Source organism: Amblyomma maculatum, chromosome 1 (genome assembly GCF_055883805.1).
Source record: "Amblyomma maculatum isolate TAMU_Amacu chromosome 1, ASM5588380v1, whole genome shotgun sequence".
In the NCBI taxonomy this organism is placed as follows: domain Eukaryota; kingdom Metazoa; phylum Arthropoda; class Arachnida; order Ixodida; family Ixodidae; genus Amblyomma; species Amblyomma maculatum.
This window is the reverse complement of record NC_139344.1, coordinates 153,092,240-153,107,446: the sequence shown is the minus strand read 5'-3', so window position 1 is coordinate 153,107,446 and position 15,207 is coordinate 153,092,240. Positions and strand designations below refer to the sequence as shown.

The 15,207-nt window shown below is 47.5% G+C and overlaps 1 protein-coding gene and 1 pseudogene across 2 annotated transcripts in view; both read left to right on the top strand.

Moving 5' to 3' along the window:
• The window catches only part of Pkn (serine/threonine-protein kinase N), a 149,557-nt gene that overhangs the window by 122,448 nt on the left and 11,902 nt on the right, over nucleotides 1-15,207 (top strand). For both annotated transcript variants that reach the window (XM_084589337.1, XM_084589338.1), the window contains exons 17-20: nucleotides 1,322-1,541; nucleotides 1,812-1,919; nucleotides 14,149-14,229; nucleotides 14,649-14,708. In XM_084589337.1, the coding sequence (XP_084445463.1) occupies nucleotides 1,322-1,541; nucleotides 1,812-1,919; nucleotides 14,149-14,229; nucleotides 14,649-14,708 (469 nt within the window). The remainder of the gene's footprint in view (nucleotides 1-1,321; nucleotides 1,542-1,811; nucleotides 1,920-14,148; nucleotides 14,230-14,648; nucleotides 14,709-15,207) is intronic.
• On the top strand, nucleotides 8,800-10,533 carry LOC146204639 (uncharacterized; annotated as a pseudogene).

The following is a 15,207-nucleotide window of genomic DNA, read 5'->3' as shown; positions in this document are numbered from 1 at the left end:
AACCGCCCGTAACAATGGAAGAAAGGTTAAAATCAAATTTGCACTATTGGCAGATAAGTGGTCAGAGGGTGTGGGGAGTTGGCTGTGGTGGCAGCTGCCTGCTCTTTGTTCCGCAGTATCTTTGGGACTGGCAACTAACAGCTCATTAATTTGCTCTCACTCGGAAGTACAGAAAAGTCCACCGTCGGTTGGGTCCTAGTCAGCACCCACGCAAGGCTATAGCATTGGGCGGACACTACGGGTCTCACGCCAAAGGCTGCGTCCAGGTCCAATTGGCACAGTAAGCAGTCATCAAAATAGCACTCGTCGAACCTGAACTGCAAGCTACGGGGTATTCCTTGCACCTCCGATGTGCACGCATTGGCTGGCGTGATGAAAAACGGATGGCTTTGTCTCTGATAACAGGCTGTCTAGTTAGCTTCAGTTTCATCTTTCTACTTCTTTAGCTTTCATGAGCTTCATAAACTTTACAAGCACCAGCCAGCAGCAACTATCAGCCATGCATCACGCAGCTAACTAGTTGGGGCGGGGCATTTCAAACCCTCATTGGCAGCAGTGTGCATTTTTTATTCTTCAGTTCACCCCGATCTTCCACTGCTCCAGAAACGTGTGTTTGTCATGTGCTGTTCCGTGCATCATGCATCATGCGACAAAGCCTCGCTTGCAAACGCAGGCAGTTTGTGGATGGTCACCGGCGCTACTGCATCACACCTTGAAGGATGCCAAGGAGGCCCTTACCATTTGAACTGTTCTACTTTGACACTTCCGACAGAGCCCACAGGATAAAACAGCGATAGAAATGTGTAAAATTGTCATTGCTGTGTTGTTCTCATTTAAAAAGCAGATGCCCTTGCCCAGTCATTTCGCAAATAAATTTACCATAATCAAGTGCTTCTTGACAGTTTTTGTGGGTCCATTCGATAATTCAAATTTTGTAAAATTCACTTTGTTTTAATCCTGTTTTGTTAAGTTTGAATTGATAACCTTACTGTATCATGAATTGCGGCAAGTTACAGCGATCGTCTTAGTATTGTTAGTATACGAAGCGCTCCAGAAAAGGAGCTTTCAGCTGCTTTTGTGGCTGCTCCAGGGCACATGTTTAGATTCTCCCCTGCAGTGTTCATTTTACGAGAGCTCTTATGAAGGCTTTTCATATTGTCTGCTACCCTCATGTTTGAATTGTGGTTTTTAAGATTTGATCTTGTCATTTTGGATTGTAAACTGCTTATTATTGTGGTTGACTTTAATGACAACTGAATTTGCGCTTAGCCACATGTCTGAGGCCGCAGCTTATGCATAGTTTTGTTTCCTTTTCTTACAGGGATCTCAAACTCGACAACCTGCTGCTGGATGCTGAGGGCTATGTGAAACTTGCAGACTTTGGCTTGTGCAAAGAAGGAATGGGCTATGGAGATAGGACAGGCACCTTCTGTGGCACACCTGAGTTTTTGGCCCCTGAGGTCCTGACGGAAACCTCGTACACTCGAGCTGTCGACTGGTGGGGCCTGGGTGTTCTGGTCTTTGAAATGCTTGTGGGCGAGGTGAGTCTCAACCTCTTGCATGGCTGCCAGCTTGTACGCTTCTTACACTGTAAGGTATAAGGCCTGAAAAGTGCTGCTGTCGACATGTGATGCAGAAAAGTACACTGCTATAAAAGATGATCGAGTTTAATTGTGTGCTCGTCTTAGTTAACCTGCACCTGATGCATTTGTTAGCACTTGCTTGTGCATCTATTTCAAACATTTTTTATACTTTTCATAATGGGCTGCGCAGCTGACGCTTGGTGTCTAATGCGCACTTATCTTCTCCAGAGTCCTTTTCCTGGTGATGATGAAGAAGAAGTGTTCGACAGCATTGTGCACGACGAGGTTCGCTATCCACGCTTCCTTTCTATAGAAGCTGTTGCCATCATGCGAAGGGTGAGCAAGATTTATTTAATGGTTCATCTGAAAGCTTAATTGTATTATCTGGCAAGTTATATGGGTTGCATTTGTGCCGCCGTGATAGCGCAGTGGTTAGAGCACCTGACTGCTGAGCCCAGTTGCGGTGGCTGCATTTCTATGCAGGCAAAAAAGTAAGGTGCCCATGTACAGTCAAATCTTGATATAACGAATCCCGCAGGACCGCAAAAACTCATTCGTTGTTTTGAAATATCGTTGTGATGAAAAATCTGCAATTATAAGCCAGTGGTCAAACCTAAGTGTGAAAATGACGTACCTTGGCAGTAGGCACGTGTGTAGATGAGCAAAACCGTGAAAATGTTGCACTAACTCCAAAGCTGATTTATTTGGAGAAATTATTTTCTTCTGCTGCGTGCAGCAAACACGACTGCGCACTACATTACACCACTACAGCACATACACCTTCCACTTTCCGGAATACCTCATTGCGTGCGTGATTGCACCGCGCGATAAAAGTGCGGACTTTGTCCATGTGCAAAAAAAAAAAAAACATCAAATTCTTTATGACCTTATCTATAATGCTCCCTGAACTTTGAAAATCTTGTCTCGGTCTTTCATAATGATCGCGGCAGTCGATGGGGCAATGCTGTCTGTAGAGGCCGAATCGCTTTTTCCCTGTGTCGATTTCTTGCAGTGAAAGCAGCTGCGTTCATATATTCTTGGCACTTCGCTGGCTGATATCATCGCCAATCTTGCACAAACTTCGCAATAAGATAATCTGCGGCAAAAAATAAAAATACCGTCCCGCACGCGCGAACGCGCGAACGACCGAGCCGCGTATGGCACACAACACAGGAAGAAAAAAATGCTGGCAGCTAGGCCTGCTGGCTACTGCGTAATAAACCGTAGCTTCATGGTGGCGCTAGGAGCTGGTCCTAGATGTCCTGATGATGATAGCTACAGCCCATAGACCATGCACACAAAATCGGCGGTTTCTGTTTCGTTTCACGCGAGAGTTGCAAGCTGCGGCGCTGTTAATTTTAGCTGAATTTGGTAATACAGTCGACTCTCGATAATTCGAAGCCACTTAATTGGAATTTTCGGTTAATTAGAAGTGAAGTGCTGGTCCCGTCAGTTTTTCATGTAATCCTATGGAAGAAATCGCTCGATAATTCGAAGTCCTCAGCCAATATTATTGTTTAATTGGAAGTTAATTTTCAGTCTGGATCCTCGATTCAACCGTCATTTTTTGGTAGAATGTGCAATTTTTAAGTTCCACAACAGCTCCGTGCTCCGCGTTGGTGTCATCGACACCGCAGCCGTCCGCAGCGCCGCCCTTCTTGGAGCGGCGCAATTATTCAGTGCTACGGCTGCCGCGGCCTCCAAGATCGGCTTCGGCAGGAGGCCAAGCGGCTGCCTCGCGCTGCCGGAGTGTTGCTGGAGCTGATCGCGGAGGCCAAGCGGATGCCATAGGTGCACGCAGCGCTGCATACTGGCAGTGACGAGATTATGCGAGATTAGGCTTGCAGCGAATGTCGACTTTGTCGAGGCCTGTGTTGGTCCAGCGCCCTTGTTGCATTGTGCGAGTAGAGTGTTGGCTAGTTTGTGCCGCGGGTGATTCTGCGCTTCGGAATTGTAGTCGTGCTGTTGATAGCCATGGCGAACCGTGGCTCTTATCGCACGCTCGACCTGGCGACGAAAGTCGAGGTTTTGAAGGAAGTGGACAAGGGAAGTGCCGCCAAAAAAGACATTGCGCGGAAGTACGGTATCAAGCCGAACACGCTCTCCAACTTATAAAGAACAAGCGCACAATAATGGATGCATTTGAGAACGACAAGTTCAAGACGTCGCGGAAGCGAATGTGTGCAGGCGCTTACCTAGAGTTGGAGAAGGCTCTGCTAGTTTGGATTAGGGAGGCCCAGAGCAACAAACTTCCGCTCAGTGGAGATATCGTTGCGATGAAAGCTCGAATGCTTGCAGAAATGTTGGGGATCGATGACTTCGTTTCGTCTGATGGATGGCTGATGCGCTTTAAAGATCGCCATGACCTGGTTTTTAAAAGCGTGTGTGGTGAAAAAGCGTCCGTTAACCAGGAAACATTCGCAGGACGGAAAGCTGCGAGAATACCTAAGCGAATACAAGCCAGAAAACATCTTCAACGCAGATGAGACTGCACTCTTCTATCGGCTGTTACCAGAGAAGACCCTGACTTTCAAGGATGACGACTGTGCTGGGGGCAAACGCAGCAAGGAAAGGGTGTAGGCGGAACAATGCCACCTACTCGTTATCGGGAAATCCGCCAAACCGAGGTGCTTTAAAGGCATAAAGACGCTGCCTGTGGACTATGAGTCAAACAAGAAAGCGTGGATGACGGCCGAAATCTTCAAGAGGTGGATAACCAAATTGGACCGCAAGTTTGCTGCCTCGAACTGCAAGGTGTTGTTTCTTGTGGACCACTGCAGTGCTCTCGTGAATGTGCCACCCTTGAGTGCTATACGCCTTGCCTTTTTGCCTGCAAACACAACATCTGTTTTGCAGCCAATGGACCAAGGCATCATAAAGAATGTTAAGGTCCTGTACAGGCGGCACCTCCTCGAGCGGATGGTTTTGTGTATGGACAACTCCACAAAATACGAGGTGAGCCTGCTCAGTGCCATGCATATGATAGCGCGAGCATGGGATCATGTAAAGCAAGACACGATCGCAAACTGCTTCGGGGCTTGCGGTTTTGTGGCAACTTTGCAATTGCAACCTCTGCAATTTCTTCGGAGGAAGCGTCAACAAGAGAGCTTGACGGCACTGATTTTGGTGATGCTCTTGGGGACGTCAACTTTGAAGAGTATGTCGCCGTAGACAAGGCGGTCGAAACGTGCGGTGTGCTGACGGATAGCGAGATTGTAGAGATTATTTGGCCTCAGGAGTCGACCTAGGACAGCGACGACGACAACGTTGAAGACGAGCCGCAACCAAAGGCTGCCGATGTAACTGCGGGCCTTGCTCTCGTGGAGTACTTTTTTGCCGCTGAAGGTAACGCGGAAGAAGCGTTCCGCCACGTCTACAGCCTGCAGAACTTGCTTTCAGCAGCGCGATTCGCCAAGAAGGAGCAAGGCAAGATAACCAACTATTTTTCTTAAGAGAAAATCTTGATTTCATTACTAATAAAGACGCTGTTTTTGTGTTTTATTGTTAATTAGAAGTTCGTTTAATTCGAAGTTTTTTTGCGGTCCCCGTGAACTTCGTATTAACGGGAGTCAACTTTACTGATGTTCCAAAATTATAAAAGAAATAAAATACGTTCGTTATTCTGAAATATATGCTATTTTGAAATTCGTAATTCTGAATTAGTTTTACATTGAAAACATAGCAAATCTGCTGGGGATTCTTAAAACATTTGTTAATGTGGTGTTCATAGTAACGAGATTTCACTTTGCCATGCAATGTAACCCAGGTTGTTATAGTTACAGGACCTTTCCACTATGGCATCCCTTATAGCTGGTGTCACTCAAACTTTGTATGGTATATGAACTCCATATACCGTACCAACCATAATCATACCATACCATCCCTTGCCATTTTGCATTTATATTATCTTCGATTGTCAGATTTAGCTTTATATGAGCATTATTCATTGGTAGTGTCACAATTTCGTTACGCGTTAAAGAGCCCCAGGTGGTCTAAATTTCCGGAGCCCTTCACTACGGCGTCTCTGATATGATAGCCTGAGTCGCATTGGGGCTTTAAACCCAACCAAACCAAACCAATCATTGGTAGTGTCATTTGCAGAGAGTTGAATGGCAGTGTCACTTGCCATAGAATGCGCTTGACATGCCTGCAAGCTGTTGACCCTCAGAAATTCGTTGGTGGGGATCTTAAGGGGGGACGCAGGCTTCGAAAGTCGAAAAATCGCTAAAAAGTCAATTTTTCAAAAAGTACATATCTCAACTACAGTCAAACCTCGTTATAACGAACAGTTAAAAAATCGGAAAATAGTTCACTATATCCATAATTCGTAATATAAAATTTCGTAGAAAATTCCGTAGCAGCAAAATTCAATCTGAGAAGGCACAGCAACTCGGGTGCTTACTTGGGTCACGTCCATTTATTTAGGCGCAAAGAACTCTGTTATCACGGCCTGCTTTTTTGCGTTGATTGCGTTCCGTATCATGCCGTATTCTACAGTTTGCAAACATTCAACAAGGGCAAACCCACTACCCTCAATAGCACTGCAGTGGCGGCGCAGTAAATTCAATGCAGCAAGCTCTTCTTGTTAAGTAGGAATGTTCTCATCGTCTCCAGGGTCAGCTTGAGCTTCGTCGGGATGTTTCCTAGAGACTGCCGCAGCGGTTTCGACATCCGTCAGTACAGCCGTGGTTGGTGCGATGTTGTCGCCACCTACAAAGTCTTCTACAGTCATTGTTGCGGGCATGTCACCAACATGATGGGAAAAATCGTTCCAGGCCTCATCGAGCTCGCTGAGCTTTGCTTCTCCTTCGTCGGCGTTGTCAACATCGTCACTTGCTGCACGGGCCTCTGCTGGAACAAAATCAGCGTGCCGAAAGCAGTTGGCAATTGTTTCGCCTTTCGCGTTGTCCCATGCCACTTTAAGCATCTGGATTGCTTCCAGCAAGTCCAATCTTATGAAGCTTCACGAGAAGAGTGTCCATCAGCCTCCTCTTGTAAATTGCCTTGAATGCCCTGATGCCGCCTTGATCTAAAGGCTGCAGCTTGGCTGTAGTGTTAGGCGGGAGAAAGCGAACTTCAATGTTATTGAGTGCGACATCTGTGTTGTGTGCCATACAGTTGTCAACGAGGACACACACTTTGCGACCCTCGCGCACAAGCTCACAGTCCCAAGCATGCAGCCACTTCACGAAAACTTCACGTGTCATCCAACATTTCTTGTTGGAAGCATACTCTACTGGGAGTATGCGGCCCCCTTTCATGCATCTCAGGGTTTTAAATCTCCTGATGACGAAGGGTCGCAGCTTCACAGTGCCGTCCATGTTGGCGGCAAGCAAAACAGTGATCCGGGCCTTTCCTTGCTTCCCGCCATGGCACGGCTCTCCACATGCGTCAAGGGTATGCCTGGGTAACATCTGCCAAAGTAGGCCCGTTTCATCCGCATTGAAGATGTCCTTGGGCTGATATTTTGCATGTATTTGCGGCCACTCCTCTTCCAACCACTTTTTGATGCTCTCGCAGTTAACCGTCTCGCTTTCGCCAGAGATCGTTTTGCCTACGATGCCGTAGCGTGCCTTGAACCTTTGCAGCCATCTGGAGCTGGTGACGAAGTTTTCGGCATCGAGGATACAGGCAAAGTCTTTCGCTTTTTGTTGAAGCATCGGTCCCAACACCGGTATGTTTCGAGCTCTGACGTCCAAACACCATTTGTAGAGCGCCTTCTCCACGTCGCCGAACTCAAGGGGCCGAAGACGCTGTGCACTTGTCCGTGTGGTCTCTTGTGCTTGTGCCTTGATGAAAACTTTGTTCTTGAGAATGGTACTCAAAGTGCTCCTTGGGATGCCAAACAAGTCCTCAAGAACGCACTTCTTTTCGCCGTTCTCCACACGCTGAACTATCTCAAGCACGTCAGTGCTGCTCTTTATTTCACGTTCACCGCCATCACAGCACTACGCGCACCACACTCGACACAACCACCGATGCAACCTCCACAGAACACTACGACCTATGACAGCCACCACGCTGCTGCTAACACTAAAACGCAAAAAGGCAAAAGCAACAACATTTGATCGTGCCGCTGCTGAAGCGGCGCTGTCAGTGATTGTGAGATGTGAACGATTTCTTCGGCTGTCTACTCTTAATGCTGACGTGGCATCTGTGGCACTGTCAGCGCCTGCGAGGTAGTCCGGAACGTTTGCTGCGCCGCATAACACACCTGTAGTGCAACGAAGCCTGCCTCCTGCTCTTAAAGTGAGGTAGTGCTTGGCGTCCCGAAGTTCGTTATATCCGTTTTATACCGAACCGCGTTCGCTATAAGAAGTTAAAAATACATGTGTTTGACAAAAATACTTTGGATCAGTTCGATACATTCAATAATTCGTTTTATGCGTGTTCGTTATATCGAGGTTTGACTGTATATGTGTTATAAACTACCTTTTCTGTAGTTATGAACGCCTAATTCATCGTGGAAGTACTTCAAATTAAATATACAACTGGGCGCGGCAGCCCCTGAGCCGCGAGCGAACGGCAAAAGTACCCAAACTTCGCGTGCACGTCATTCCCATGCCGCTGAACCAAGCGGCGCCATCTTGGTCTTGTTTTGCTTGTGAATGCTTGCCCTTTCTGCCTTCGCCTCCGGCGTCCGCGCGTGGTAGAGGCATGGCTCGCTTGTGATTGGGGGCCCCGCAGGTGCTGTTGAGTTTCCCGCGTCTCAGATCTGGGCCGTGATTGGACGAAGTGTGCGCTCCTTGAGAACAGGGATCGTGCGCCTGCTATTGGCTGTTGCTCACGCTGACGCGTTGGTTCCTTCCTGCCGCGTCGTCTGCTCCGGCTGCCTGCTGTGCTAGCGTTCTTCGTGCGTTCGCTTGAATCGCTTCGCGTTTTGCCATTTTTGAGACTGCCCTCATCATCCTGTGTTACGGATTCTCGTGGCGTGTTTGGAACTGTTTTGTGCACCTCGTGGATCGTCGCACGGTCAGTCATGGTGCGCCCTACGAAGTTAGACACTGCATGCGTTCGGTACACGGCGTCGTGCTATGAATGCCGTCCGCATAGCAAAGTTGGCGAAGCGTGTTGTCAACGGTCACGGGACACTTCAAGCAGTGCTACCTTTGGTACACCGCTACAAGAAGACTGTGTTGCCACTTCCAGCGGCGTATCTTCCACATCATCAACGCAAGGAGACGGCGTTTCAAGTGTGGCTGCTGTTCCGACCACATCAAACTCTGCGATCCCGGTGTCCCACATCGCGTCTGTCGCCGTGAGTGATAGCGCGTCTTCCACCGTACGCGCGAAAACGCACTTTCTGACTCCCGAAGAAGTCGAGGCAGCGGAGGCACAACGTGCTGCTGTGAAAGACAGACTCGGCATCACGGCCGTGACACTAAGAAAATTTCAAGCGATATCGCCCGATCCCACACCTGCCACTGCTACTGCAGAAGACGAGGTATTTTGCTGTGTGCAAGTGTGTGTGCTTGGCAATTTCCTTGCCAGCACTTTGTGCCAGCGTTGCCTTGCAACTGGACTGTCTGTTTGACTAGACACCCAGCTTGGGCTAGCTACAAAGCTTGAACTGACATGCCCACATTGTGGGATTGTTGCAAGTTCATGGAGTTCGCCGCGCCAGAATGAAGGAAATGCTTGCGACGTCACTATCCAGGCCATTATGGCTATGAATCAAATTGGAAAAGGGCAGACAGCTGTCAACGACTTTTGGGCTGCAATGAATGTGTCCCACAGAGGACTTCATCACAAAACTTATCAGGGGCATCTGAAGAAAACATTCAGGGACCTAGAGATTCAGTGCATAGAGGACTTCTATTCTGAATCTGTAGCTGCTGTGAAGAAGACCTACAAGGAAATGGACCCAGGATTTACTAGAGACGTTGCTGTAGTCTACGATGGCACCTGGCATAAGCGTAGGCACACGTCCCACATTGGAGTTGGGGCAGTGATTGAGTACCACACAGACCTGATCTTGGATGCTGTTGTCCTGTCGAACCAATGCCTTGGGTGTCAGACAGGACCCAAACCTGAAGACACCGAGTACTCAAGGTGGCGTAAGCAGCACATCTGCCAAAAAAACACAGATGCCAAGTCTGGGAGGATGGAGGTTGAGGCAGCCCTGATCCTTTTCACGCATTCACTCGCGAAGCATAACCTTCGTTACACTACGCTGGTGTCCGATGGAGACAGTACCACCTACTCTGCCTGTTATGGGCTAGTCCCTGTTTTGAAGGAGGAATGCCTCAATCATGTGCAAAAACGGTTGGGAAGTGCACTGCGCAATCTAGTGCAAAGGAGTGAAATGTCGTTGGGAGGGAAAGGCAGGCTGTCAAAAGCTCTCATCGGCAAGCTGACTGACTATTATAGCTGGGCCTTGAGAAATAATTCCAATGATGTGGCTGCAATGCAGCATGCAGTGATGGCTTCCTACCACCACATCACATCAACCGATGTGGAGCCTCACCATGACCTCTGCCCAGAGGGTGCCGACTCATGGTGCCGTCACAACGCTGCTGAGGCAAGTGGCTTGCCACAACCAAGGCACAGGCACAACCTGCCAGGCTATGTCGCCGAGGCTCTGCTTCCTGTTTATCAGCGCCTCTCAGAGCCTTCTCTTCTTCAGCGGTGCCAGGGGGCAAAGACATAAAATGCTTCAGAATCTTTTCATTCTGTTCTGTGGTCACTGATGCCTAAGAAACAACATGCCTCACTGATTGCTGTGAAGACAGCACTGCATGATGCAGTAATAAGGTTTAATGCTGGCAACCAAAGAAATTTCTCAGTCCGTGGGGCTCACACCTGGCCACCTAGCCTTATAGCGAGCTGCTGAAAAAGATGCCCTGCGCCCATGGGAAAGGCCGAGAAGAGAGATAAAACAAAGACTGAGAGGCGGCAAGGGAAGGAAATCCCCAAAGACACTGCCAACTACTCTGCGGGGGCATTTTAAACCCGAAAATGGTGTTTTAAACTTCAAGGGCTGTTTTCTCAGAATGAATTTTTTTCCTGGTGTGGCTGCTTATTCCAGCAGTATCTCTCGAACCGCTAGTCGGATTCCCTCCAGGTTTTTTTTATTCTGTTCCTGAATAAATTCAGGAACCTTCATAATGAATTCATAGTGCCAGCACATTTTGCAAGTTCTCCAGGCATGGTACAAGGAACCAATGTGAACCATTATGATATACTTTTGTAACATGAGTACCAATGTGCGCAGCTCCATGAAACTTTGCAATTATTCAAATAGCTGTGCCATGAGTCTACCCTGAAAATTTCATTGAATTATCTCAAGAAACAAAAAAGTTGGTGTTCAAAAGTAACCCCCCCCCTTAACACTCTTTATTTTATTAGTGCTATGAAAGCCAGGTGGATACAATCAGCATGAACTGGGTTAATGGGCAGACATCTGTGTACTGTGTCAGTGGATGTTGTAGAAGCATACTTCAAAAAATAGGTAAAGAATTCTCAAGCAAGATGCAACTGAAAATTAATTGCTAGCTTTATGGCTTCAGCACTGGCATTGTGACTTGTTAGATCGCCAACTAATTTTTTGTACTTAGTGGGACCCAGGAATAGTGGTGCATCGTTTTTTGCAGTTACTTGAGCATGCTTGATACTCTAGTGTGTAATAAATTTTCGAGGAAGAAATTCTCTAATACAGTAGAACTCGGATATATTGAACTCGAAGGGAATCTCGAAATAGTTCGATATATCGATAATTCGGTATACAGAAACCTGTTTGAGACGCCACTTGTGATTGTGAAAAATGATACGGTATTTGTCGCGTAGTCAACCCATTCGCATGATGAACCCACTCCCCATTTTTGCCCCCGAAAATAAAAGAACCGAGCATTCATTCACGCGCGCGTTCCTTCGTTTCGACCGTCGCATCCACAGCTCATTTATTGGCAGCGTGCGAAGATGCGCAGCGATAACGCCACGTGTTTACCTTTTAACTACACTTTTCATAGATCCTACGGTGGCAGGGAGCGAACTTTTGCAGAGTGCCCGCGTGATGGCTTGATTGCACAAGCCTAGTTCGATTTATCGTGCCGCGCTTGGGGTGGGGCGGTCGTAGTCCACTGCTACAAAATCATTGGCTAGCGCGATAGCTGCAAATGCTGTTTGGAGCGAACAATGCTAAAAGCCGGTGGCATGACCACAGCCGACCGCGTGCTTTTGTTGATTCATAAATGCAAAAATGAACGACTCTCGCAAAAAAAAAAAAAAGAAAAACAAAGAATCTGCCGCCTCTTAACGTCCGTAGCCACCATAGCTTACGCTGCGCCGCACTTCGAACAACTCTCGCAAAAGGAAAAAAAAAACAAATTGCCGCTTCTTAACCTCCGCAGCCGCCATAGCATACATTCAGCCCGACGGCAAGAATAGACGACTCTAGAAAAAAAAAAAAAAACGATCTGCCATTTTTTAGCGTCCGCGGCCGCCGTAGCTTACACGCGTTCATCGCGACAACACGAGACTCTCATTGCACGCAGGCCGCCGCGCGCAGAGAATTCACAACACACACTGGAGAAGCATCTGCAACGGGCTGAGCTGGCTTGTCCGCGCATGCGTAGTGGGTGCTGCTGCGAACGAGACTAGGAAAGAGAGAGGAAGGGGAGAGAGAAAGCTCAGCAGAAGAGTGGGTACACCCTTGCACTTCACTCTATCTCGTTTTTCCCCTCCCGAACACCACAGCTGCATTGGTTCCCTCTCGTTCCTTCACACACACGACTTGCAAACGTCATGTGCTATAGCGCGGCAGCGATCACCGCAGATGCACTCGCCTTTGGGGGAAGGGCGCGGCGCTGCCCTAGACCAGCCGTCGCCGAGCTGTGTGCTTTCATTTCCTCCTCGCGTGGCTTGAAAACGTCTTGCCGCAAACGGCCGAGGTGATGCGATCGTCTTTGGGGGAGGCGCACATCCAATGTGTGGTGCGGAGTTCGATATATCGAACGACCGGTGGAATTGAATTCGATATACGACACAGCTTTCCTATACTTTTACATGGGATTTTCAAGGGGATATTCCACGAGTTCAATATAACCAAAATTCGAAATATCCGGGTTCGACTGTAGTACTTTTCTCTCTGTCTAATGGTTCAGGGAGAAATTCGACTTGCAATGAAATCGCGTCAGCGGGCAAAGCAATGCCGAGGTCGACACCCAGTGGTTGTGTAGCACAAGGCATGACTCTCTGCGCGGCCATCGGCAAGTGATGGCTCCTGAAAAGTGTTGACACCCTACAGATAAAAACTGTTACCATTAGAACACACAGGACACCTTTAGATCAGCGCAGGGCAAGTGCGAAACGATTCAGAAAAGAAAGTGAAACTTATTGGAGCGTGCCTGTTGACGTTCCAGACCGATTTGCTGCTGTTTCACTGTCCGTGCTAAAATCTCACGAGCCAAAGTTGTCTTCTATCTCACTGTTCCTATTGTAGGACAGGCATTCGGCTCTGAAATGTTAAGTGCCTGACGCTCAAGAAAGAAGACAACCGTGCAACGCTCGCTCCGACGCTCGTGCATGTGCAAAAACTCGCTACGACTGCTACGACTGATCGCTGAACGTTCCGTGCATTGTTTGCGGCATAGTGCCCTGTGCAAGGTCCCCTTATTACAAGTGGTGGAGGTGACAGTGATCCCCTCACCTTGGAGCTCCGCAGCCAAGCATTGCTTACCACTTCCACAATTCCTGAAACTTGTAATAAGGGGACCTTGCACACGGCACTGTGCCGCGAACAATGCACAGAACGTCCAGCGATCAGTCGTAGCAGTCGTTTGTTTTTGCACATGTACGATTGTCATCATTGTCTTTCTTGAGCGTCAGGCGCTAAACATTTCAGAGCCGAATGCCTGTCCTACACTATAAACACCAAAAAACTTGCCCTTCGATGCGTGAGACTCTGAAGAAACACTGTTTCTGCGAGGCAGCAGCACCCTGTTGTAAGCAACTCTCGTGTGTCACATGACCCTGCTTCGGGGGGATCTTAAATCCCACCGCGTGGTGAAAAATATGAAACGGAAAACAAAACTGTGAGATTAGCTCTTCTCCTACTCACTGGATGGCCAGGAGGGCTTCTTAAGTGGGAAATTGTTTTTTACCTTCTTAAGCAGACTTTTGAAGTGAATAGTTGTGAGCAGGAAAGGGTTAAACAAAGATCACTTCTCCGTGAAAAATCTGCCTTAAAAATCATGAACTTCGTCACCTTCCATGTTTCCTTATGCCAGTAGAGGTTGATAGCACAGCATGATCACTACCATAATCTATCTCCCCGTGCCACCTGTGTGCATGCGCTAGCATGGTCCGATACCCGGCAGTGCACATGCGCTGAATGGTCACATTCGGTGCAGTGGATACCTGCAGAAGTGGGCCTCGTCATGTTCTAACTCTCGTTGACAGTCTTAGCCAGGGCCAGTCTTCGTCATGTCCACACTGGCTAAAGTTTTCAGGCTGGGTAGTAGCCACCTACATCAACCCTCTCCTCAGGGCTGAAGGTATTAAATTTGCCTGCTGCCACTTCCCTTGTTCTGTAATTGAGTAATGTGATCATGTGGTTGGCTTACAGTTGTTGCGGAAAAACCCTGAAAGGCGCTTGGGCACAAGTGAGAAGGATGCTGAAGATGTCAAGAAGCAAGCTTTTTTCAGAGTAAGTCTGTGCTTTTGCATATTGCTTGTTTTTCTTTAATCGTGCATTTAAGCTTTCACCATTAAATTAGTGTCTAGTTAAACTGCTGTAGATTTAGGTGAGCCTGGGGATTGTGATTGGAATTTCATGTCAGGCCAAAGATTTAGTGCTGATGTAGGTAACTGCTATCAGTACTTTTTCTGAGTAATTTCCTCTTTGTGGCAACAGGGAAGAATAAACAACTGTTGTGCATCTTATATGAAGCAGCCCTCTTGTCTTTGTTAGTACTTGTCAATCCGCCGGTATGAGCACAGCCTGTACTGTGCATTGCAGCCTGCTGTTGGTTGAATCTGAAGATTTGTGTGTGTGTGTGTGTGTGTGTGTGTGTGTGTGGCTTTTAGTTGGCTTGGTTTTCTTTATTACCTTTTAATTTCTTTCAGAACATAAACTGGGAGCACCTTCTTGTGAAGAAGCTGAAGCCTCCATTTGTGCCCACTGTGGTAAGCAGGGCATTGTTCCCTTTTCTCTGATTGTGTAAATTATGTCAAGTGCTAAGTGAAGGTTGTAATTTTTGTCCCAAGTGGCTTTATAAAAGATGTTCAAGGTTGGTTGTATATAATTCTTGAGGGTGTCCAGCGACTTGGAAAACCTGGAATTGTCTGGGAAATTTTATGTGCTGGAAAAAATCTGGGAATGATCAAGGGTGCCATTAAAAAAAATTGGCAAATGCGTAGAAAGGTTTTGAATTTTTACAGTACCATTAGCACCCAGGCCATGGTGTCCTCACTTCAGCATGACATCTTCTCGCTTCTAACATGTATAATATATGGCATTCTATCCACAAAATGAGCACTGCATATACTGTTTACTTCTGTTTTTCTAGCAGTTATTCAGATTAGAGCTGACTGTTTCTCTTGTGAAAGCAAGTGTAATGCCGTCACATATGGCCATCGTTATTGTGAACCATTAAAGAAGCCCAAAAACTTGTGAGCATAATTT